The sequence below is a fragment of the Bos indicus x Bos taurus genome, chromosome 3, assembly GCF_003369695.1.
Source record: "Bos indicus x Bos taurus breed Angus x Brahman F1 hybrid chromosome 3, Bos_hybrid_MaternalHap_v2.0, whole genome shotgun sequence".
Lineage (NCBI taxonomy): Eukaryota > Metazoa > Chordata > Mammalia > Artiodactyla > Bovidae > Bos > Bos indicus x Bos taurus.
Window position 1 is genome coordinate 53,471,325 of NC_040078.1, and position 26,539 is coordinate 53,497,863.

A 26,539-nucleotide genomic window follows, 5' to 3' on the forward strand; every position below is an offset into this window, starting at 1 on the left:
CTCTCTCAATGATCTACACTCTTTTGCTGCATTTCAGGTCTTCAAGAGTGTAAAATCTATAAAATGGGATTCTCAGAAGTGGTAACACCAGTTAAATATTATAAGAAGTACTTATTTTAGGTGCTTGAAATTCAAACAAAAAAGAAATCAGTATTTCAGCAAATCTAAATTTGCCTGATGTGCCTTCAGTGGTCTGAATTAAAGCATTATTATACCAATTAAGCAAAGTAAATCAAGACACCTCAAAAAAAGGTGGTATAGTAAGAAAATGTCAATTTAATCATTTACTTTAGCAGGCAAGCAATTTGTAAACATTCAGTAGCGGCAGCATCCAAGTTACAAACAATTTAAAAAGAAACCAAGATTAGTGATTATAATTTTTCCTTCCCTTTCCCCAGAAAAAAGAAAAAGAGAGAAAAGATTTGGAAGTAAATGACTTAAAACACTACAAACGCTGAACATTCAGTTATGTCTTCTATCAGCCTTCTATGCGTCCTCTCCCTGTGTTGTATTTTTAGAGGTGTATCTACTCCTAAAATGCATCATCTTGCAATAACTGGTACATGAACATCTGCAATCTAGGAAGTGGTTCCTGCACACGTATGTGCATGCAGGATCTCAGTTTAAATCCCATTTGCAAAGGGAATATTTATATCTTGATTCAACGCTTCTTTGACTTCGAGGGGAAGGGTGTCAAAAAGGTGATCTTCCACCACAAGCCCACTTTTCTTGAGCAGGCGACACTGGCCCAGCTGGGCTGGCAGGCGGTCCAAGCAGTTCCCCTTTAGCTCCAGCTGGGTGAGCTGTGACAGCTGACCGATCTTCTCTGGGAGGGATGTGATACAGTTCTGCCCTAGATTCAAAGTCCTCATCTTAACACATTTAAACAGCTGTTTCGGCAGAACGTCCACTTTGTTCCCCGTGATATGCAAATGCTGCAGGTTCTGAAGCAATCCTATTTCTACTGGGATCATGGAAATGTTGTTGTAACTCACATCTAAGCATCTGAGTTTCTGTAAACTAAACACTGCCACCGGTAGGGATTCCAGCTTGTTGTTAGAGAAATAAAGTGACTCCAAGTTTTTGACGTGGGTGATGGAGGGTGGAATGGTGACAATTTTATTATGCCATAATTTTAAACAAGTAAGTCGTTTTAAATGCTGGAAACTGATGATTTCTTCAATTGTGCGGATGTTATTTGACTTTAAATCCAGTTCCTGTAAGTTAGAGAGGCTGAAAATAGCATGTGGAATTCTCTCTAGCTCACAGTTTTGGAGTTCAAGCTCGGCAACATTCATCATTTTCTTAAGGCTGTTCAGTACCAGGAGTTTAGTGCCGTCATTATGAATGACTAACTTGGTGAGATGTGGGGCCACATCAGTAATGTTGGAGGGGACTTTGGTCAAATTGCTCTTCACGTGGAGGATCTTAAGGTGCCGCAACTCTCGGAGAGATTCGAGGCCTATCATCTTATTGTTTTCAGAGTTCAAATTGCCTATCAAGTACAGTTCGCGAAGGTTTTTGAGCAGATACACCCAGGCAGGGATTTCTGCCACATCAGTGAACTTCACGTGAAGGCATCTCAAGTGATCACGGAGAAAGCTGAAAGCAGTCTGCTCCACTTTTGCAGGGCAGTGGCACAGGTGAAGCTCTTGGAGATTAGTCATCTGAGAAATCTTAGCAGGAAGTTTAGCTTCTGGAATCAGCTCGAGTTTTAGCACATCCAGGTCTGTGAGGTCAAAGACAGCATCAGGCACGCCGGAGAGCATAAACAAATGGAGCTCCTGCTTGTCCTGGGCGTTGCGTGACACGTGCTGCCTCAGTTTTTCAAATGTCCACTCGTGGTTCAAACTAATTTCCCGAAGTTTATTTTCACTGACTTCTGACAAGAACACCCCAAAACGCTTGGAATAGAGCTGGTCATACTGGTCTACCATGTGGAGAAGGAACGCAAAATCATTTTTGACATCTGGAATGTCACTGAAACTGCTCTCTTCTCTGACTTTTTCAAAAGAATATTCCTTCAAAGGAATCCTGAATAACCAGAAGAGAGTGTAGAGGCAGATAAAACCATACACACAAATAATGGATATGTAACTGATGAGCAGCTTTTTCAGCATGTACGCCATGTTGTGGGTGCACTCAAACACCTCGTAACCAGTCAGGTGCTCCACTTTGGGCTTGCAGACGTGTTCAAAGCTGATTGCGTTGACAAAGTTTGCTGTGTAGCAGAGAATAAAAATGAATTTGGCTGTTTTGATAACTGTTTGGACCACATAGAGTTTATAGATCAAGTCACTGTCTTCCACGTGAGCACGGAACTTCCGCACTTTCTCGAACAGGGCTTTGGCCTGTTCCCCGTCCTTTTTATCCAGGATGGTCATGCTGGGGACTTCGATCACAGGCTTCTCGGCTGAAAATTTGAATCCAGTCTTGTTGATCATTGGGGTGCTGGCGCTGGGGCTCCCTTCATCACTGCTGGTAGACACATGCTTTGGTAGAGTCTGGGCACCTGTTATTCTCTGCTTGTTTTCCTCCGAGTCTTCACACGCTGTCTCAGACAATGCTTTAGTAGTCCAAGGAGATTCAAAGCACTTTCCTAAGATTGAAACGAAATGCTCTACTTTTGAGCATGTTTTAGGATATTTGAACCAAAAGTTGCTACTGACCATGAGAATAATAGTATGTATAAGAGCAAGGTATGGAAAGTACTTGGAATACCACGGAAGGGCCAGATGGTAACACATCTGATTAATAAATACATATTGCTGGAAATCCAAGTTTGTTTTTCGGCCTGTTGGGTCTTTCTTCTCTTTCTTGGCCTCCTGATTTGGAGCCGTGGAATCTGCATGAGGATATGTGGCTCTGAGAGGTATGTCAGGTGTCACAGCGGATGCGCCAAAGGAAATCTCATTTGTCATCCGCCCATCTTGGTCTTGGTCTGTGGCTGATTCCATCTTCGGGATGTTGGTGGTAATGTCGGCATTTCCTGGTGTAGCATGTGCCTTTGAATTTATAGGAGCTGGCAATACTGGCAAGCAGACCACTTGATCTTTGGTAAGTTGCATGGTTCCTGCAAAGATGGCTACCATCAGCATAACAACAGCCAGGTAATCCATAAACACGTCCCACCATGGTTTCAGGATTCGGTAAGTTGGCTGAATGTCATTAAGTGAAGCAACTTCCGCAAGGGTAAACATTCCTAGAAAACAGGCAAACAAAAGATATTATGACACAGATGCAAATGAAAACATTAAGTGGCAAAATGCTTTCTATTTCTAGCCTCTTCTTCCAGCTTCTCCAATCAGCCAACCTCCCCTACACTCTACTCCTCCGAAACACTGTTTTCTCTGCCTGGAATACTTCCTCCCCACTTCTCTCCACGAGCCTATCAGTTTATGTTGCCTTTCCCAGGAAGCCCTCCCTGATTCCTAGTATGGGTGAGGTGCCTCTTTGATTCTATGTACTATGAGAGAACTATGTACCTCTATCCATCACAGCCCTTATTATATTAGTAGAACCAACTGTTTACTTGTCTAATCCTCCCTAAGATTCTAAGTTCCATGGGCATAGGGATCATGTCCATCTTCCTTAGTGTTATACAGCCAATGCTTGACACACAGTTGATGCTCAATTAATGAGACATTGTACTAGTTCTTGATCATCACCTTTATCGCCATCATTATAATCATCAAAATTCCTCAAGAACATTTATTCATGGTCTCCATATGGCACTGGGCAGAAGAGCATTTTATTAAACTTAACTGCAACCACAAGCAACCTGGACCCACACGAGAATAAAAACTGTTAGCCAGTTCTCAACATAAACATAGTTAAAGGAACACACAGCAAAGAAGCTGTGGGATCCTTGTAATCACTGACATTTTGCAGCTATCAAACCTTCAGAGGTGGTTTTCAAGCACCTTGTACTCGGGACAGGTTTTGATCCCAAGAGAGAGAAGAGATGGCTGACTATTTTCCTAGAGAAGGAAGAAAATAAAAGATACAGGGTGGAGAACACAGCAGCAGAGTACTGTAATGTCACACTGACACCGAATGGTCACCAGCTCTGCCCCATGCATCCTAGCAAGGGTGACAACACCTGAAAAACCAACACCAGCACACAATGATTCCAGCCTCAGATGGCTCTTCTCTTCTAATATGCTGCCCACAGCAGCCGCTCCCCAAAGGTTTTGTGCCCCTGCCATTTCCTTTCTTTTCCTGTTGAACTCTGACTTATTCTTCAAGTCCCAGCTCAAGCACTACCTCTTTCTCAAGTTCCTATTGTACACTCTAAAAAGAATCTATTTCCAGTGTTGGCCTCTTCAACTAGCTCTTGAGCTGCTACTGGGTAGAGACTATGTCTTATTCACCCTTGGGTCTACCGTGTCCTGCTCTCTGCCCTTAAGAGCAGAGAAGGCAGTGATTAGTGATGATGATGATGTCAAGGAGGATGATAATGATAGCAGCTATCATTTGTCATCTTCCTTCCGTATACCAAGCACCATAGCAGGAGCTTTGTATCTTCACAATCCCCTGCTTCTGTACACAGCACTTTCCTGAAAATGAACATATTAAATTTGAAGCTTTGGGGGCTGAGGGAATGATTCCACCTCCAAAATGCTACACAGTCTTATAACTCCTAAAATTAAAAATACAGATAATACTGAAGAGGTGAGGATGTGGAGCAATTAGAAGTCAAACACTTCTGGTGGGAGTATGAATTTATACAAATATGCTGGGAAAATTTTTTTTAATATTTACCCAAACTGAATATATGCACACTCTATGGCCCAGCACTCCCACTGCTAAGTATACACCCATGAGAAATACATATACCCATCAAAAGACATGAATTAGCAATCACAAAGGCACTCTGCAACACCCCTAAACTGTAGATTTTCCAAACGTCCATCAGCACTAGAACAGAAAAATCAGATGTGGTGCATTTACAAAGTGGAACATCAGGCAGTAATGAGAATGAATGATCTGGTTACATGGGTGTATTCAATTTATAAAACGTGATCTATACACTTAGGCTATGTACCTTTTTGGTATGCATGCTTTAACTTCAATAAGGAGCTTCAAAAAGAAATGGTAAAAGAAGCTGCAGTAGAAACAGCTGCCCTAGGAATGTGCTGGGACACCACACTGAGGCTTTGCCTCACCCCTGTCCCAAGGCACACCCAGGCCAGCTGGGGTCACAGGCCGGGAGATTCAGTAACTTCCTCCAGCAGCCTGCCCTTACTGTCCTCTCCCTGGCCTGAGAGGAAGGGCCTGCTCTCCCTGGGGTAAAATCTGCCATAGAAAAGAGGGTGCAGAGGTATGAATATACAATGTGCAAAAGCGCTGGTTGCTAACCGTTGAACATACACCGATGGACTATAAATGGAACATTGCCTGGATTCCATCTAACCTTCACAACATTACTTTAAGCTGCCTAAGTGTTATTGCTTTCCTTTGACAAGCAAAGACATAGGCTCTCAGGAGTTAAATTGTGCAGGTCAAATAATTAGTGGTGGAGTCTGGACTGAAAATCTTATTTAAGGCCAAACCACCTGTTCTTTCTACCAGATTCTAAGGTCTCTTCTCATGTTTGCAGCGCTTTCCAGTTTGCAAGCTACTTTTCCATAAAATGTCTCAACTGATTCTCACAATAACCCAGTGAACTAGGCATTACTATTGCCCAAGGATATGAGGAAACCTGAGGCACAAAAATCTTAAGTGACCTTCCTGAGCCAATTAAGTGACAGAGCTAACAGAATCTTTCATCTTCAAATCTCTGTCTCTATCACACTGTTATCCACTGACTGTGCTCTTGGTTAAGGCTTGGCTGTTGAAGGAAGGACCTTTTCACTGTTGTCCTTGGCTTTCAGGAGACAGAGGAATGAAATTATGTAATCAACACCTTCCCTAGAACAACCTTTCATGACATTCACTCAGAATTTTAAAAAAAACATGCGTCAGGCACCATGGAGAAGCAGATAGAAATGGTCCCGCAAAGAGCTCCTGCTCAAATGGTAGATGACAAGCAATAAGTGTATTATTATGACATGGTAAGAAAATCGCTCTTACCTGGTTAATGCAAAGTACAGGGGAGGCACAGAACAGGGCAAACTTACAGCCACACTGGGCAAATGGGAGGACTGCAGAGATCTGGTTTTTCAGATGAGACCGGAAGGATGAGAACTTCCATGTGGTTGTGAGGAGTAGAGGAATATAATTTTGGCAGAACAAATAGCAAATCAATAGCATAGACACATGGGAGAAATTATGTTACAGAAACTATAAGGAATTCTTGTTGTTCAGTCGCTAAGTCATGTCCGACTCTTTGTGACCCTATGAACAGCAGCACACCAGGCTTCTCTGTCCTTCACTATCTCCCTGAGTTTGCTCAAACTCATGTCCACTGAGTCAGTGATGCCATCCAACCATCTCATTCTTTGTTGCCCTCTTCTCTTGCCCTCAATCTTTCCCAGCATCAGGGCCTTTCCCAGAGTCAGCTCTTCACATCAGTTGGCCAAATAATTGGAGCTTCAGCATCAGTTCTTCCAGTGAATATTCAGGGTTGATTTCCTTTAGGATTGACTGGTTTGATCTCCTTGTTATCCAAGGGGCTCTCAAGAATCTTCTTTACCACCACAGTTCAAAAGCATCAATTCTTTGGTGCTAAGCCTTCTTTATGGTCCAGTTCTCACATCTGTACATTCTAATGTTATTCTATTATTAGTCTAGTATGTCTCTGTATAGATATCACATTTAATGGGTAAGTCAAGAGATGGAAACCAAGGATGGTTTCAATGAAGTTATAAGGAAGTGCCTGAGCCATAGGCAGGAAACCAGTACTTTTTTGCAATGTCGACCACTGACTAGGTCTTATCTTGAACACAGGACTTCAATTAATGTGTCCATTCTCCAATTTCACCTATCAAAAACTGGGTGGAAAACTGGAAGTGTTTCAACCACTACCTGAATTAAAGATGCAGTGGCACTTTGAAAATAAAAATTGCTCTTCATATATAATATACATTTGTGTGTACAAAGTACATTAACTACGTATTCATATAACATAGTTTATTAAGTCTCTTATGATCCTCAGGTGAATTTTTTATAATCTAAAAGTCAAGTTAATGAGGGAGGAGACTGTATCTAGATATCCTGAGGCTTGATCTCCTTAGCCATTAGTCAGAAATGGCTATCAATGGTTATTAGGGGATTTTTTCTTTTTAACTTGAAGAAGGCACATTAATAAATACTAATTGCATACATGTTTTGGGGTCCCCTTTATGTATCTTTAAGAATTACATTATAAGGAAGTAGATTTCACATTCAAAGACTTCTCTACGGCACATATGAAAATCAGCTTAATATCCTATAAGCAAATATTTCTCATGGATGGTGAGGAAGCTTTTTGGACTAAAGTTCAAAGGGGGAAATTACTGGACTTTGGTTGGACAAAGATGAATCAGAAAATTATAGAGAATGGGTCTACATTATTTTATGATATATGATTCTATTTCTTATCTTACGACCAATGACAGTAAAATAAACCAACAACTAACAGATTCAGAAATTAGAAATGATGATGGTTTGACAACCCTGTGACTATACCTAAATTAAGCACTGAATTGTACACCTTAATGGGCTTCCCTGTTGCCTTAGACAGTAAATAATTTGCCTGCAATGTAAGAGACCTGGGTTCGATCCCTGGGAAGATCCCCGGGAGAAAGAAATGGCAACCCACTCTAGTATTCTTGCCTGGGAAATTCCATGGACTGAGGAGCCTGGTGGGCTACAGTCCCTGGGGTCACAGAGTTGGACATGGCTGAGTGACTATCACTGTACATCTTAAATGAGTATATTTTATAGTATATGAACTATATCCCAGTAAAGCTATTAAAATTTAGAAGCTAGACCTCAGTCTTTGTTATTTTATTGCCTAAACCAACTCTCTGGAGAAGGCAATGGCACCCCACTTCAGTACTCTTGCCTGGAAAATCCTATGGATGGAGGAGCCTGGTAGGCTGCAGTCCATGGGGTCGTGAAGAGTTGGACACAACTGAGCGACTTCACTTTCACTTTCCACTTTCATGCATTGGAGAAGGAAATGGCAACCCACTCCAGTGTTCTTGCCTGGAGAATCCCAGGGACTGGGGAGCCTGGTGGGCTGCTGTCTATGGGGTTGCACAGAGTCGGACATGACTGAAGTGACTTAGCAGCAGCAGCAGCTGCAACCATACATATGCCAGGCAGAAACGTGGGTGTCCTGGAAGGGGCAGCGGCTGGGAGCTGGAGTTTAGGGATTGTGGAACAATCCCAGTGTGAGGGCTGCTGTTGACTGTGGAAAGACAGATTGAGGGGATGTGAGGGAGGAGACCATGGTGGGAAATGCCTGTGGAGGAAAGCCAGGCAGCCATGGAAGCAAGGCGATACTGCTGTCACACGTAGTGGGTGAAACCATTACCATAGCCTCTTTCTCTCCACACGCCAGCATCAACAGCTGAACAACAGAGAGGCTGGCCCATCAAACACCTGATACACTGAATTACAGAGTAGGACCCCACCCAGGGGGCTCCTTTAAGTGACTGATGCACTGAACTACAGAGTAGGAACACACCCGGGGGCCCCTTTAAGTGCCTGATGCACTGATCTACAGGGTAAAAAGAAAGAAAGAACTTTGCAACCTCAGACTGTAGCCTAGCAGGCTCCTCTGTCCATGGGATTTTCCAGGCAAGAATACTGGAGTGGGTTGCCATTTCCTTCTCCAGGAGATTCTTCCCAACCCAGGGATTGAACCCGGGTCTCCCACATTGTAGGCACATGCTTTACCATCTGAGCCACCAGGGAAATCTTCAGGATCTACAGGGTGGGGCCCTCTATATGCCTGATGTGCCGAACAGCAGAGAAGGACCCCATGCAAAGGATCCCTCTAAGTGCCTGTACTGGCAGAGCTATGGAGAAAGACTGGCCAAAGAGGCCTTCTGATTGCCAGGTACAAGAGGCTGGGAAAAAAAGACTCCTGCCTCGGAGGAAGTTTGTGTCCCTGAACACTTGGCGCTGCCGGGTCCCTGCAAGCCAAGCAGCTGCACCATCTTCACACTCAACTCTCACTGGGGCAGAGCTACCACAGGCAAAAAAAAAAAAAGTCTTGTGTTTATGCATGCAAGGTCGCTTCAGTCCTGTCCGACTCTCTGTGACCCAGTAGACTGTGGCCTGCCAGGCTTCTTAGAGAGGGGGTTCTCCAGGCAAGAATACTGGAACATACTGGCCAATACTGGTTGCCATACCCTTCTAGAGCACTATATTTCCTGCTGCCCTAGCCGCCAACCCCCCTGAGCACCTGGTGCTGCCAGAACCCCTGCAACCCAAGCAGCTGCACCACTTCCACAGCTGGCCCTCACAGGGGCAAACCTAAGTGCTCCAGGGCAGCCTCAGGAGCTAAACCCCAGCAGACAACCAACATGTGAATGTGGAAATAAAACCACAATTGAAACCCAGGGGCAGTGTGGCTAAGGAAGAAGACCCAGAATCTTCCTACAAACTGTACAAGCTGTAGATTAAATCTGCATGATCAAGTAGATTCTGTGTCTATGGAATATATAAAAGGCCACTGAGAGCTCCCACAAAAGAAAACACACTAGCTCTGATAGCTGTGGACATTGGAGGCAAGAACACACAGGAGTAGGACCAGATTAGAATCTGAGCTGCCCCCACAGCAGGTCCAGAAATCACTACAGTGTTGGAGGGCATCCTAGGGAGGTGAGGTGGACTGTGAGTCCCAGCACAGGAAAGGACTCTGACAGCAGAGACTCAAGAAAAACATTTATTATTCTAATTTTTTGATTTGTTCTGCAGATTCTTTTGGATTTTTTCTTTTTTCTCCTCTCTGTTGTAGTTGTCGATTTTATTGGCACTAAGAAATCCAACTAAACTTTTGAGCTTTTTTTTCTTTTTCCTCAGTCACATTTTTAATTGTTGTTATAAACCTCTATGTTGGGCTTTTGCAGTTCTGTGGCATTTCCTCTTTTTCTTTTCTCTTTTTTAATTTTTTAAACCTATTGTTATTTTTTCTACATTTATTTCTTTGTTTGCTTTTCCTACTGTTCTTTTCCCCCTGCAGTTAATCTTTAACTGATATACATCTTCTTTATCTACCTTTATTTAACTTTGCATATCTATTTTTTCTTTCTTTTCTTTCTTTCCTTTCCTCTGAATGTATTTGTTAGTCTTATTTCCATTGCTTTATTCCCCAGTTCGCACCTTGCTTTGTTTTCTAGTTTGTGCTTTAATTAGTTTTGTTCTGGTAGATATAATTTTTGTTTTCCTTTGTTTGCTAGGTCAATCTATTGTACTTAATTTTTGTTGGACTGTTTTGATTTTGCTTATGGGTATATGTATATGTGTATATTCAGTCACACTTTCTCTTGTTGTTATAAACCTCTGCCTCTACACTGGGCTTTTGCAGTTCTGTGGAGTTTTCCTTTTTTCTCCCCCCTTTTCTTTCTTCTTTCATTTTTTTTCTTTTCTCTTTTTTTAAAATTTTAATTTTTAATTTTTTAAACCTATTATATTTTTTCTATATTTATTCCTTCATTTGCCTTTCCTACTGTTCTTTTCCCTTACAGTTTATCTTTAATGTATATAAATCTTCTTCATCTACCTCTATTTAACTTTGCATATCTATTCTTTCTTTCTTTTCTTTCTTTCCTTTCCACTCAACGTATTTGTTAGTTTTGTTTTCACTGCTTTATTCCCCACTTGGCACCTGGCTTTAGTTTTGTTTTCCAGTTTGTGCTTAAGTTAGTTTTGTTCTTAACTGGTAAATATAATTTTTGATTTTCTTTGTTTACCAGATCAATCTACTGTACTTTATTTTTGTTGGACTGTTTTCACTTTGCTCATGGGTATATATGTATATGTGTATATTCCATTATTTTAATTATTATTTACCTGATTTTGTAACTGCCATTTGTCTGGGGTTCATCTTTGGTTTCTCATTTTTGGATATTGGTTTTACTCTCCCTTAATGCCATAACAAACCACTTGTGGAATCTTGATTCCTGACCAGAGATCAAACTCTGAGCCTTTGGAGTGGGAGCACTGACTCCAAGACCCTAGACTACCAGAGAACTAACTCTAGGGAGTATCAAATAGTGAGAACTCACACAAAGGACACCACTTGGATACAAGACCCGGCATCACCCAACCACCAGTAGCACCCTGTGCAGGACGCCTCATCTAAACAACAAACAAAACAAAAATACAAACCCAATCATCAGCAGACAGGAGTACCACCTCACTCAGCCTTCCTGTCAGAGGAAAAACAAACAAAAACTCAGCACAAATCTCACCCTATACGAAGCTCACACAAACCACTGGACCAATCTTAGGAGGGCAGAAACCAAAAGGAAGAAAGAAATCAACCTTCTTCAAGGAAAGAATTCAACTTTCCTTGAAGGCTGGGAAAAGGAGACCTCAAATACAATAACTTAAAAAAAAGAGAAAAGGCAGAGAAATACTGCACAAATGAAGGAACAAACTAGAAACACAGAAGTCCAAATAAATGAAGAGGAAATAGGATGGTTACCTGAAAAAGAATTCAGAATAATGATAGTAAAGATGATCAAAAACCTTAAAACCAAATAGAGAAAATGCAAGAACCAATTAGCAAAGACCTAAAAGAATTAAAGAATAAGCACACAGAGACAACACAATTACAACATAAAACAACACAATTACTGAAATTAAAAATACTCTAGAAGTAATCAATAGCAGAATATCTCAAGCAGAAGAGCAAATCAATAAGTAGGAAGATAAAATGGTGGAAATAACTTCTGAAGAGCAGAATAAAGTAAAAAGAATGAAAAGAGCTGAGGACAGTCTCAGAGACTTCTGGGACCGTATCAAACACACCAACATTCAAATTATAGGGGTCCCAGAAGAAGAAGAGAGAAAGAAAGGGTATGAGAAAAATTTTGAAGAAATTATAGTTGAAAATTTCCCCAACATGGAAAAGGAAATAGCCAATCAAGTCCAAGAGGCACAGAGTCCCATACAGAATAAACCCAAGGAAAAACACGCCAAAACTCATACTAATCAAACTAACAAAGACTAAACACAAAGAAAGAATATTAAAAGCAGCAAGGGAGAAGCAAGAAGTAACATACAAGGGAAACCCCTAAGGATTAACAGCTGATCTTTCAGCAGAAGCTCTGCAGGCCAGAAGGGCATGGCAGGATATATTTAAAGTACTGAAAGGGAAAAATATACAACCAAGATTACTGTACCCAGCAAGGATCTCATTCAAAATTGATGGAGAAATAAAAAGCTTTTCAGACAAGCAAAAGTTAAGAGAATTCAGTACCACCAAACTAGCTTCACAACAAATGTTAAATGGACTTATATAGTCAAGAAATACAACAGAAGAAAAAAGATCTACAAAATCAACCCCAAACAATTAGAAAATGGCAATAGGAACACATATATCAATAATTACTTTAAATGTAAATGGATTAAATGCTCCAACCAAAAGACACAGACTGGCTGAATGGATACAAAAACAAGACTCAAATATATGCTGTCTACAAGAAACTCACTTCAGATCTCAAAACACATAAAGACTGAAAGTGAGAGGATGGAAAAATAAATTCCATGCAAATAGGAAGCAAAAAAAAGCTGGAGTAGCAATCCTCATATCAGAAAACATAGACCTTAAAATAAAGAAGATTAGAGATAAGGAAGGACACTACATAATGATCAAGGGATCAATCCAAGAGGAAGACATAACAATTGTAAATGTCTATGCACCCAACATAGGAGCAACTCAATACATGAGACAAAACTAACAGACATAAAAGGAGTAATTGACAGTAACACAATAATAGTAGGAGACTTTAATACCCCACTCACACCAACGGACAGAACATCAAAAGAGAAAATTAATAAGGAAACACAAGTCATAAATGATACATTAGATGAGACAGATCTCATTGATATCTTGAGGACATTCAATCCAAATACAGAATACACAATCTTCTCAAGTGCACATGGAACATTCTCCAGGATAGACCACATCTTGGGTCACAAATCAAACCTCAGTAAATTTAAGAAAACTGAAACTGTATCAAGCATCTTCTCCGACTATAATGCTATGAGACTAGATATCAATTACAAGAAAAAAACTGTAAGAAACACAAACACATGGAGATTAAACAACATGTTTCTAAATAACCAACAGGTTACTGAAGAAATCAAAAGGGAAATAAAACAAATTCTAGAAACAAATGACAATGAAAACAAAACAATTCAAAACCTATGGGATGCAGCAAAAGCAGTTCTAAGAGGGAAGTTTATAACAATACAATCCTACCTCAAGAAACAAGAAAAACATCAAATAGACAACTTAACTTTACACCTAAAACAACTGGAAAAAGAAGAAGAAAAAACCCCCAAAATTAGTGAAGGAAAGAAATCATAAAGATCCAAGCAGAAATAAATGAAAAAGAAATGAAAGAAACAATAGTAAAGATTGATCAAACTAAAAGCTGGTTCTTTGAGAAGATAAGCAAAATTGACAAACCTTTAGCCAGACTCATCAAGAAAAAAAGAGAGAAGAATCAAGTCAACAAAATTAGAAATGAAAAAGGAGAGGTTACAATAAACAATGCAGAAATACAAAGGATTATAAGAGACTATTATGAACAACTATATGGCAATAAAATAGATAACCTGGAGGAAATGGCAGATTCTTAGAAAAGTTCAATCTACCAAGACTGAACCAGGAAGAAATAGAAATTATGAACAACCCAATAACAAGCATTGAAATTGAAGCTGTGATCAAAAATCTCCCCCAAAAACAAAAGCCCAGAACCAGATGGCTTCACAGGAGAATTCTATCAAACATTTAGAGAAGAGCTAATGCCTATCTTTATAAAACTCTTTCAAAAAAATCGCAGAGGAAGGATCACTTCCAAACTCATTCTACGAGGCCATGATCATCCTGATACCAAAACCAAAGACAATACAAAAAAAGAAAACTATAGGCCAATATCACTAATGAACATAGATGCAAAAATCCTCAACAAAATTTCAGCAGACAGAATTCAGCAACACATCAAAAAGCTCATACACCATGATCAAGTTGGGTTTATTCCAGGGATGCAAGAATTCTTCAGTATGCCCAAATCAATCAATGTGATACACCATATTAACCATTTGAAAGATAAAAACCATATGATCATCTCAATAGATGCCAAAAAAAACCTTTGACAAAATTCAGCACTCATTTGTGATTAAAACTCTCCAAAAAATGGGCACAGAAGGAACCTACTTCAACATAGTAAAAGCCATATATGATAAGCCTACAGCAAACATAATTCTTAATGGTGAAAAACTGAAAGCATTTCCCCTAAGATCAGGAACAAGAGAAAGGCATCCACTTTTGCCACTATCATTCAACATAGTTCTGGAAGTCCTAGCTACAGCAATCAGAGAAGAAAAAGTAATAAAGGAATCCAGATCGGATAAGAAGAAGTAAAGTTCTCATTGTGTGCCGATGACGTGATACTGTACATAGAAAACTCTAAAGATAGTATCAGAAAATTACTAGAGCTAATCAGTGAATTTAGCAAAGTTGCAGGATACAAAATCAATACACAGAAATCACTTGCATTTCTATATAATAACAATGAAAAATCAGAAATAGAAATGAAGGAATTAATTTCATTCATCATTGCAACAGAAAGAACAAAATATCTAGGAGTAAATTTACCTAAGGAGACAAAAGAACTATACACAGAAAATTATACGACACTAATGAAAAAAATCAAAGATGACATAAACAGATGGAGAGATATTCCTTGTTCCTGGGTAGGAAGAATCAATACTGTGAAAATGACTATACTACCAAATGCAGTCTACAGATTTAATGCAATCCTTATCAAATCACGAATGGCATTTTTCACAGAACTAGAACAAAAAATTTCACAATTCATATGGAAACACAAAAGACCCTGAATAGCCAAAGCAGTCTTGAGAAAGAAGAATGGAGCTGGAGGAATCAAGCTTCCAGACTTCAGATTATATTACAGAGCTACAGTTACCAAGGCAGCATTGTACTGGCACAAAAACAGACATACAGACCAATGGAACAAGACAGAAAGCCCAGAAATAAACCCATGCACCTATGGGTACCTTATTTTTGACAAAGGAGGCAAGAATATACAATGGGGCAAAGACAGCCTCTTCAAATAAATGGTGCTGGGAAAACTGGACAGCTACATGTAAAAGAATGAAATTAGAATACTTCCTAACACCATACACAAAGATAAACTCAAAATGGATTAAAGACCTAAATGTAAGACCAGAAACTATAAAACTCTTGGAGGAAAACAGGCAGAACACCCAATGACATAAACCAAAGCAAGATCCTCTATGACCCACCTCCTAGAGTAATGGAAATAAAAACAAAAGTAAACAAGTGGGACCAGATTAAACTTAAAAGCTTTTGCATAGCAAAGCAAACTATAAGCAAGGTGAGAAGACAAACCTCAGAATGGGAGAAAATAATAGCAAATGAAACAACTGACAAAGGATTAATTTCCAAAATATATAAGTAGCTCATACAACTCAATACCAGAAAAACAAGCAACCCAATCAAAAAGTGAGAAAAAGACCTAAACAGACATTTCTCCAAAGAAGAAATACAGATGGCTAACAAACACATGAAAAAATGTTTCACATAGCTCATTATTCAGTTCAGTTCAGTTGCTCAGTTGTGTCTGACTCTTTGCGACCCCATGAATTGCAGCACGCCAGGCCTCCCTGTCCATCACCAACTCCAGGAGTTCACTCAGACTCACGTCCATCGAGTCGGTGATGCCATCCAGCCATCTCATCCTCTGTCATCCCCTTCTTCTGCCCCCAATCCCTCCCAGCATCACAGTCTTTTCCAATGAGTCAACTCTTCGCATAAGGCGGCCAAAGTACTGGAGTTTCAGCTTTAGCATCATTCCTTCCAAAGAAACCTCAGGGCTGATCTCCTTAGAAATGCAAATTAAAACTACAATGAGATATCACCTCACACTGGTCAGAATCGCCCTCATCAAGAAGTCTACAACCAATAAATGCTGGAAAGGGTGTGGAGAAAAGGGAACACTCTTGCACTGTTGGTGGGAATGTAAATTGACACAGCCACTATGGAAGAAGGTATGGAAATTCCTTAAAAAACTAGGAATAAAGCCACCATGTGACCCAGCAATCCCACTCCTAGGCATATACCCTGAGGAAACCAAAATTGAAAGAGATACATGTATCCCATTGTTTATTGCAGCACTATTTACAATAGCTAGAACATGGAAGCAACCTAGATGGCCATCGACAGACGAACGGATAAAGAGGTTGTGGTGTATATACACAATGGAATATTACTCAGCCATAAAAAAGAATACATTTGAGTCAGTTCTAATGAGGTGGATGAACCTAGAACCCTCCAAGTGAAGTGAGTCAGAAAGAGAAAGATAAATACCGTATTCTAACACATATATACGGAATCTAGAAAAATGGTACTGAAGAATTTACTTACAGGGCAACAGTGGAGAAACAGACATACAGAATAGACTTATGGACATGGGGAGAGGGGAGGAGAGGGTGAGATGTATGGAAAGAGTAACATGGAAACTTACATTAGCATATGTAAAATAGATAGCCAAGGGGAATTTGCTGTATGGTTCAGGAAACTCAAACAGGGGCTCTGTATCAACCTAGAGGGGTGGGATGGGGAGGGAGATGGGAAGGAGTTTCAAAAGGGAGGGGATATATATATACCTATGGCTAATTCATGTTGAGGTTTGACAGAAAACAGCAAAATTCTGTAAAGCATTTATCCTTCAATACAAAATAAATTAAAAAAAATAAAGAGCTTATCAAAAAAAGAAAAAAGTCAAATAGCCTTGAAATGAAAGAGTTTTCATTTAATGAAAGAGTTTAATGTATGAAGAAGCAAATAGCTTAATTACTCAACCTAATACATATACTTTTCACTTAGGCATGAGTGCACTACCCAATCAAATACCAACTTTCATTTTCTTTCTACAATGTTCTGTGAGGCTCATCTTGTGGCTTAGCTGGGATTCATGGTGAGGTTTGACAGAAAAAAAAAAAAATTCTGTAAATCAATTATCCTTCAACTAAAAAATAAATTGATTAGAAAAAAATGAAATTACAAAAAAAATAAAATAAAAAGTGGGACATGAATAAAAAGAAAACCAATCAGCCTTCTTAGTCAAACTGGGAAAATGGGAGAATACCCAAGAGACTGGTGAGGATAACATTCTCAAACCCTTCACTGAAACAAGTCAAAGGGGAACAAATTAAAGTTCATAAGAGGTAATAAACAATAACTATCATTACCAATTACCCTTTTTCAACACCCAACATATACTTGTGCATGGACACACACACCACACCCAATTCAGATCCCTAAAATTCATACGGTTAAAGAAAATACACGCTTCAGATACAGAATGAGAAGGAATGATTCAGTTTTTTTCCAACAGAGCTTTGTATGACTGGTATGACATAAATGTTGTTTGAAATTTTATTTTTTTTAATTTATTTTTTAATTGAAGGATAATTGCTTTACAGAAATTTGTTGTTTTTCTTTACAAAGAATTCTAGAATGTTTTCTGTCAAACCATCTCCCTGCCCCATCCCACCCCTCTAGGTTGATACAGAGCCCCTGCTTGAGTTCCCTGAGACATACAGGAAATTCCCATTGGCTATCTATTTTACATATGGTAATATAAGTTTCCATGTTACTATCTCCATACATCTCACCCTCTCCTCCCCTCTCCCCATGTCCGTAAGTCTGTTTTCTATGTCTGTTCTCCATTGCTGCCCTGCAAATAAATTCTTCAGTACCATCTTTCAAGATTACATAAGTGTTAAGAGATATAGATTATAATGATACAAGATACTCTATAGCTGATATAATCCTATACACAATTAAAACAAATCACTAGTGTTACTCCCTCAAAGATTATGAAAAGAAATTATGCTTTTAAGAATATTTTTATTCTAATACTACCTTGGATTAGATACCTCAAAAATAACTGAAAAGAATATTCAAAAGAAAAAAATTCCAGATTTTTCAGAAAACTTCATATAAACCCTATCAAAATCAGATTGCACATTGGCAAAACCCATCCACTGAACACCTGAAAGAAGAGGACTAGAGAAAATTCAGAACTTGTGAACTATAAAAAAAACTTTACACAAAGTATATTTTAGTATCTACTGGGGTTTTTTCTCTAGAGTACTGCTATTCACAGAGAAAAATTTACTTCAAAGCTCTTAAACTGAGAAATATAACTCTGAACACATTTTAGCAGATCTAAAGCAAAATTTAAAAAAAAGTGTTAATACACTGTTGTGAATTGTTTTGCTTTCTCTTTCAGCTTTTAATTCTAAAAGTCAAGGTCCATGTTTGTGATCTTATTCATGAGATCTTATTCATGGAACAATACAAAAAAAAAAAAAAGCCTCTAAATCAATGGCTTTCACATTTTATTCCACACAGCATCAGAGTCTCTTCTATAAGTTATCATTCGTGTTCCCTAAACCACAAACTCAGGCCAAAGGATTTCAGAAATGCTTCAGGACCTACAGGACTCCCTTAATGTACCTTCTACTAGAAGCTTCATTTCATTCAACAAATATTTATGGAATACACTCTGCATGCTGGATATAAGTCCTAGAGATAAAAAGGGAAATAATAAAGCAGCTGTCCTGCCTGAGAAAGCAGCCTGGAGAAACACAAACAGAAAAAGAAATAATGGAAAAATGGTCTGATTAGCCCCTAAAAAAAGAGCCAGCAGGACATTAATAACTTATTGACCAGAGATACATTAATGCATCTTGTTACCTGATCATTATTGACCAGACATTTCAATATACACTTACATAACAAATTGCCTGGCACAGGCGTCAGCTTGGGCAAAAACCTCCCAGATAATAATGTGCATAAGGGATCCAGAGAAAGCTATCCCAAGTTCAGAACTAAGCGTTTGGTCAAAACTTGATAATCATAAACCCCATCCAGTTTACTAGGCAGCCAGTGGGACTCCTAAAGGGAGCTTTATTTGCACTTCCGCTGCTTCTTTCCATCTGTAAGATGGAAACTTAGACCCAAAATGATCTTTTTCCTTTTAAGGTCATTCACTTTCAGTCTTGTTTCTCTAGAGTATGGCTGGCACATGCCTGAAACTGGGCTAAGTAAAGTGAACTAGGAGCTCCTTAAAGCCCTAGCAGCTTTCCATGGTCCTGGGAAATCTGCCACATTCTCTTCTTGCTGTGATTGAGACAGAAAGCCCTGCTGATAACAAACCCATGGATATCTGCTCTGGATGCGGACACCTAGGAGCCTAGCGGTTTTTAATTCCTGGTTTGGTAATAAAGACTGCTAGAAAGCATCTGAGTACCTCACTCTACTTACCTTAAACACTTCTCAAAGTCAGGAAAATATACTCAGATATTGATACAGTGTACCTTGGATAGGTAGCTTATTTAGTTGAAAAAAGTTACTCCGCAGTTTATTAGGCGATCTTAACCATCAGTACTAAAAATATACACAGAATTAAGACAATGGTTGCTCATGGAGACATTTCAATATACACTCAAACCTTTTAAACTGTGAGCTCCATCTGTCTGTCCAGCTTCCTTTCTTCCTCCATCTGAGTTTGAATCCCTAACCTAAAGGGAGGAGAGTTTCTTTCATCTGCGTCCCCCCAGGGGCATGGCACAGGACAGCCACCTGATAAAGGTCTGTAACTGAATGAATCATACAGCCCGTAACAGCATTCTGAGAGAGGGCTCAGAAGGCCCTGAACCTGGGAGCCAATGTTGTCACTATTAATTACAGAGACATACAAGGTCACTATTAAGGATGCCAAAGTCAAAGTGATCAGCTCTGACAGGCGTTCTTCAATGTCTAGATGGATGGCATGACACAATTATTTGGAACGAGTTATTCTGAAGGTAATTCACTCTGATAGACCATCTGCAGGCAGTTTGGTTCATAATTAAACATTTTACAGGAAAACAAAAAGACAAAGGTAAGTCTGGGCACACCCTGAGCAGGACAGAATCTGATTCCTGATGGAGTGTGACAAGTCAGTGTGAACTCTGGGCAGAGGCAAAGGAGCACCAGTTAAACACTTGGCCAGGTGATGTAAAAGGTCAGGAAGGAAGAAGCACAAGAGAGGCAGACTCCCTGAGATAATGAATCTGCCAGAGCCTCAGGCCTTCCTTCTCCTTGTCCTTATGGGGGTTCACTGTCCTTCCCCACAGGCAATGGACGCAGAAGTTCTGACTGTGTGTGCAGTTTACTAGGGTCAATAAACATTTAAATCAAAAAACTGTGTCAAAGCACTGAGCAAGCGCCCAGAACAGAGTAATAAGTGCTTAATAAAATTAGCCTTTGTTATTATTCACCGTGTTGAATAAGCTGCTTTATAGAGAGAACCCTATAAAAGTATATCTTTGCTACTAGGTGTGAAAAGATTGTCTCTCATAAAGAGCTATGGAGGCACTTCCATGATGATCCAGTGACTAAGACTCTGCATTCCCAATGCAGGGGCTCTGGGTTCGATCCCTGATCAGGGAATTAGATTCCACATGCCACAGTGAAGATTGAAGATTCCATGTGCTGCAATTAAGACCCAGCGCAGCGCCCCCAAAAAGAAAGAGAGCTGTGGAATCCATACGTTCTCCACTTGGCTTTGGCTTCCAAGCAATTCGGCTGAATTTTATGTATGCATTATACACATTAACTCTTAGCCTGAGCTTTTACTTAATTATTCATTTACTCATACCTCCATCCATTAAAAACATACTGTAAACTCAAGTGTTAACATGATGCACATTCCTGGAGAAACCTTAGTGAGAAAATTCAGACCTACTTCCTTTGATAACATAATCTGTGTTATAGTGGAATTCATTATCAACACTAGAAACCATCTTAGAGTTGACTAAAAATTACCCCAAAGGGTTAGCCTTTTAGAGAAATGCAAACAAACCCTTATTTTAGAATTAGTCGTGATAAACTGGTAAGTTTGGCAGAATACCACTTTTTTCCTCTTTCAAAGAAATGCTTTAGTCAACTTCAGTTTGCTAAATCTTGTTTCTAAGATTTAGTCCTGTTTCTAAGGACTTACCATCTATTTGTGTGGCTCTTGTGAAAATTATAAACAATATTTAGAAAAGCAGGTAGGATAGAACATTTAATTGGAAAGTCCTTTCACTAGCCAGAATGTGCATGGAGTTCATGCTCCTCTCCTTTGCCCCCAATTATACAAACTAGTGGAGCTTTCGGAGAAGGCGATGGCACCCCACTCCAGTACCCTTGCCTGGAAAATCCCATGGACAGAGGAGCCTGGTAGGCTGCAGTCCGTGGGGTCGCAAAGAGTTGGACACGACTGAGTGACTTCACTTTCACTTTTCACTTTCGTGCATTGGAGAAGGAAATGGCAACCCACTCCAGTATTCTTGCCTGGAGAATCCCAGGGACGGGGGAGCCTGGTGGGCTGCCGTCTATAGGGTCGCACAGAGTCGGACACAAAAGAAGCGACTTAGCAGCAGGACCAGCAGCAGCAACTGAGCTTTAACAGAGAGCCACAGTCATGAGGTTATGAAAGTGAAAGTGTTAGCTGCTCAGTCGTGTCCAACTCTTTGTAACTCTGTGGACTGTAGCCTGTCAGGCTCCTATCTCCATGGAATTCTCCAGGCAGGAATACTGGAGTGGGTTGCCATTCCCTTCTCCAGAGGACCTTCCCGACTCAGGGACTGAACTTGCTGCTGCTGCTGCTAAGTCGCTTCAGTTGTGTCCGACTCTATGCGACCCCATTGATGGCAGCCCACCAGGTTCCCCTGTCCCTGGGATTCTCCAGGCAAGAACACTGGAGTAGGTTGCCATTTCCTTCTCCAATGCATCGAAGTGAAAAGTGAAAGTGAAGTCGCTTAGTCGTGTCCGACTCTTAGGGACCCCATGGATTGCAGCCTACCAGGCTCCTCCGTCCATGGGATTTTCCAGGCAAGAGCACTGGAGTGGGGTGCCATTGCCTGGGTCTCCCACATTGCAAGCAGAATCTTTACGATCTGAGCCATTAGGGAAGCCCTATGATGTTATAATATTTATTTCTCCCAGTCATAAAAAATTAGTGGAGCTATAAAATGAAATCACAATTGAGTAGCCCACCATTTGTAAAAATCCCTAAATTTTTTGAATTGGGAAGGTACATAGTTACTTTACTTATACATAATCACTTTAATTATAAAAAAATAATTTCTAATTCGGTATGCTGTAAGTTACCTCAGATAAGATGCTTCTTTGAAGATTACATGAAGATCTTTGACTTTGGAGATGTGGGGATATTTACTTTCTGCTAAAGCATGACATCAACTTAACTCTGGAAAAAACGGCTCAAGATAACATTTTTGAAAAACCATGTTACATACTTGAGTATCAATGATAAGTATCTGCAATTCCATTGTAGAGATCACTAATGGTGTTTCCCAGCCTAGTTAATGTCATGGGCCAAGAGAAGATGACGTTTTTACATGCCTTTGGGAAAAGAGGATGAACACATTCAGGCCCAAGGCTTTCGACTCTGCCTGAATGAACTTACATTTAACCCATCTGGTGCCCATTCCTAGAATACCCACTGGGAATTCCAGACTAAAGTATCAGATACTGGATGTAAACTAAGGTCTAAATCTTCTAAGTGACAGAATTTATCCTTCTGAGGTATTTTGGAGTGATTAAGTATCATTTCCCTTTCTTTCTCATGAGAGGCCAGAACAGTAAAAACAAATCATTATAACCAAGAAACAACTGGATCATTTGTGTAATTTACATGCAACACATTAGAACTATAACCAAAATGCCTTCTGTCTTGATGGGCCAATATCATGAGGTAGAGTGTGCCAACGTTAAGACCGACAGTAGCTGTCAATCATTCAGCGATTCATTCTCAAACAACAGACATTGTGTTAGGTAATAGGGATTTGTAGTTGAAGATAACTTATCTTACCCATCAGAGACCTTAGGAAACCTCTGTTGTCATGAAGTCATTAAGTCTGTACCATTAATATTTTCAATAAATATTTGGCTTAGGTGATGTGACAGTTGCTGAGAATATATACATAATGGAATAAGATGGATACAGTCCTGTGTTCCTAGAGCTTAAAGATCTGTCAATGCCTACCTTAAGTATTCTGCAAAAGATGAACCATGAACCACTACACCATTCTGTCCACAATTATTTAGGGTAAACAGTCCTAAAAATGACATCAAAGTTAAGTACATGACCATCAAAGAAACTGCCAATAACAGACCAACTATAGGCAACAAAAGTAAACATATCATACAGTCTCTGAACTGGACAACTCTTGACAGTGACAAATGCTAAACAAGGTGAGATGCCAGGATAAGGTATAACTGGGATTTTTCCAGGAAAACCAGAAGTTGTTGTCATCCTAAGTATGGGCCACATGGTTAGAAATACATGATGTCACTTCGTAAGGCTGATGTATAAACAAGTCTAGATCTTTTAGTCAAATAATCTGTAGACACGTTCTATCTTAGGTATTTCACACTACAGCCAATTCAAAGTAGTTGATGTCTCACAGTAGTCTTTACTACTTTATGAATGGAGACACCTTTGTATCACGGGAGCATGTTACATATTACAATTACTGAGTTGGCCAAAAAGTTAGTTTGAATTTTTCTAAAGACCCAAATGAATTTTCTGGCCAACGCAGTATTTTCTAGTAAGAAATCTAGAAACAAAAAAAAATTTTTTAAAGAGCAGAAATAGTCTGAAACCACCTACACAGAATTTCTTACACTTTGCCCCAACAGGATATACATAGAAAATGATAATATTTGTACTGTACAAAGTGGAAAAGTGCTAAAGTTGCTCCTCGCTGGAGTGCCCCAAACTGTGGGCTAAGAGGATTTGTATTTTGACAAACAGGTACTTAGGCTGTTACCTGTGTGCTATGTCACACCAGCTGAGAAACTGATCCAATGTTGCAACACACTGATAGGGGATGTTTATCGACAGATCTGAGAGTGAAGAATACAAGATGGAAGGACAAATGATAACTCCACTGAGAAAGAGAACTTGTCAACATTACCTTTCAGAAAATGTTTTGAAGATAATGATAAAATGCTACCAAAAGCTGTACTGAAGGCAGAAATATAAATGGTGAGTATAGACAGAAATTCCAAGCCATGAACATTAATTTGTATGTATGCTCATGTTATCAAGTGCCACAAATTTTTACCACAAATGCATTAGTTGAAGTATTAGTTGAAGATATGAGCAGCTGACATCTACTCTTTTTGTTCAGATATTCTTAACCTAGAATGATATACTTTTTTTGGAAGGGGAAGGGAAAAAAAAAGTAAAAAGTGTTGAGTGAATCCTGTAACTTGTATATTGCAGCTGCTGAAACCTTCCAGAGTAGATCCAGCTGAGCTTTTTAAAAAACCATTCATTTTCTGCCCATTTGACTTTTTAATCAACATAGTTTTTTTGTTTGTTTGTTTCTGTGATAGAGGCAACTAAGTATCTTCCAGAAAAACCATTTTCCCTTTCCACTTTTTGGCAGTACACAGGCAGCTTAGCTGGGTGCACTGCTGCCCAGCTAGAACATTTCCTAATCTCATCTGCAACCAGCGATGGCCATGTGACTAAGCTGGGCAAACAGGCTTTGAGAAGTGACTGTGCACTTCCTGGTCACCTCCACAAAGACAAGGCTACTGGACTTGGCCTTCCTTTTCCCCATTCCTGCAGGCTAGGAAATGGGGAACTGGGCACAATCTTAGAACCCACATTATTTCATGGCAGAGCTGTCCTGCCAGCCTGTGGCAGCTGGTACCTGGGCTGTTATATGAGAAGGAAATATGTTATCTTACTTAAGCCATTCTATTTGGGGTCTCTGTTACAGCAATTTAGCAGGTAACACAATTAATAAATTTCAAATTATTTAAAAATACCTCTTAAATAAAAGCATCTAGAAAGATTTGGATAGACTCACTTGTGAGCACTCCCCTTTGTTGTTGCCCAGATCACAAAAGTGTAGGGGGTTCTGCAGGACAAGGGCTCAGGGAAAGTGTCATCAGATCCAAATTAGAAAGGGACAATAAGGAACCCCTGAAGGGTTTGAACAAGGCGAGCAATGAGATCAGCACCCAAGTTTAGAAAGAATTCTATCCAGAGTAAGGAAGGGGGACCAGAGGGAGGAAAGACTCAGGAAGGAAATGTATTAGAAAGCTTACTAGTCAAGATGATTTCCAGATAAATTCAATTTTCCAGCTTGAAGAGCTTGTCGCTGTTCAGTTGCTCAGTCATGTCTGATTCTTTGTGACCCCATGGACGACAGCTCACCAGGCTTCCCTGTCCTTCACTATCTCCCAGAGTTCACTCAAACTCATGTCCACTGAGTCAATGATGCCATTCAACCATCTCATCCTCTGTTGTCCCCTTCTCCTGCCCTCAATCTTTCCCGGCATCAGGGTCTTTCCCAGTGAATGGGCAGCTCACATAAGGTGGCCAAAGTACTGGAGCTTCAGCTTCAGCATCAGTGTTTCCAATGAATATTCAGGGTTGATTTCCTTTAGGATTGACTGATTTGATCTCTGTGCTGTCCAACGGACACTCAAGAGTCTTCTCCATCACCATAGTTCAAAAGCATCAATTCTTTGGTGCTCAGCCTTATTTATGATCCAACACTCACATCCATACATGACTGCTGGAAAAACCACAGCTTTGACTATACAGACCTTTGTCAACAAAGTGATGTCTCAGCTTTTTAATACAACGTTTTCTAGGTTTGTCATAGCTTTTCTTCCAAGAAGCAAGCATCTTTTAATTTCATGAAGAATTTCATTTAAGAGTTAGAATTGGTATAATATATTTAAGTAGTGGTCAGTAGGCCTGCATCTCAAGAGAAGGACCTGGGATGAAATTATATTTTATGATTAATCCATATATGGTAGATGAGACTACCTTGCTGCTGCTGCTAAGTCGCTTCAGTAGTGTCCGACTCTGTGCGACCCCATAGACAGCAGCTCACCAGGCTCCTCTGTCCCTGGGATTCTCCAGGCAAGAATACTGGAGTGGGTTGCCATTTCCTTCTCCAATGCATGAAAGTGAAAAGTGAAAGTCAAGTCGCTCAGTCGTGTCCAACTCCCAGCAACCCCATGAACTGGAGCCTACCAGGCTCCTCCGTCCATGGGATTTTCCAGGCAGGAGTACTGGAGTCAGGTGCCATAGCAGAGTCCATTTAGAGCAAAACGTCAAAGAACATTGGAGATGAGTAATATTGAGACAACAGGTAGAAGAAAAGAATTTAGCAAAGGAGAGTGAGAAGAAAGGCTCAGAGAAGGAAGAAGAGAACTCTGTCCTAGAAGCTGAAGGAGGCAAACACTCAGAGAATGAGAAGCAGTATCACTTATCACAAGCTAGTCAAGGGA

The 26,539-nt window shown here is 39.9% G+C and overlaps 1 protein-coding gene across 6 annotated transcripts in view; it reads right to left on the reverse strand.

Annotated features, from left to right (window-relative positions):
- Positions 1 to 256: 256 nt before the first annotated feature.
- The window catches only part of LRRC8D (leucine rich repeat containing 8 VRAC subunit D), a 130,843-nt gene continuing 104,560 nt past the window's right edge, over positions 257 to 26,539 (reverse strand). For all 6 annotated transcript variants that reach the window (XM_027536578.1, XM_027536573.1, XM_027536572.1 and 3 more), the window contains one exon: positions 257 to 3,202. In XM_027536578.1, coding sequence (XP_027392379.1) covers positions 624 to 3,200 — 2,577 coding nt within the window. In that variant the 5' untranslated portion in view covers positions 3,201 to 3,202 and the 3' untranslated portion in view covers positions 257 to 623. The remainder of the gene's footprint in view (positions 3,203 to 26,539) is intronic.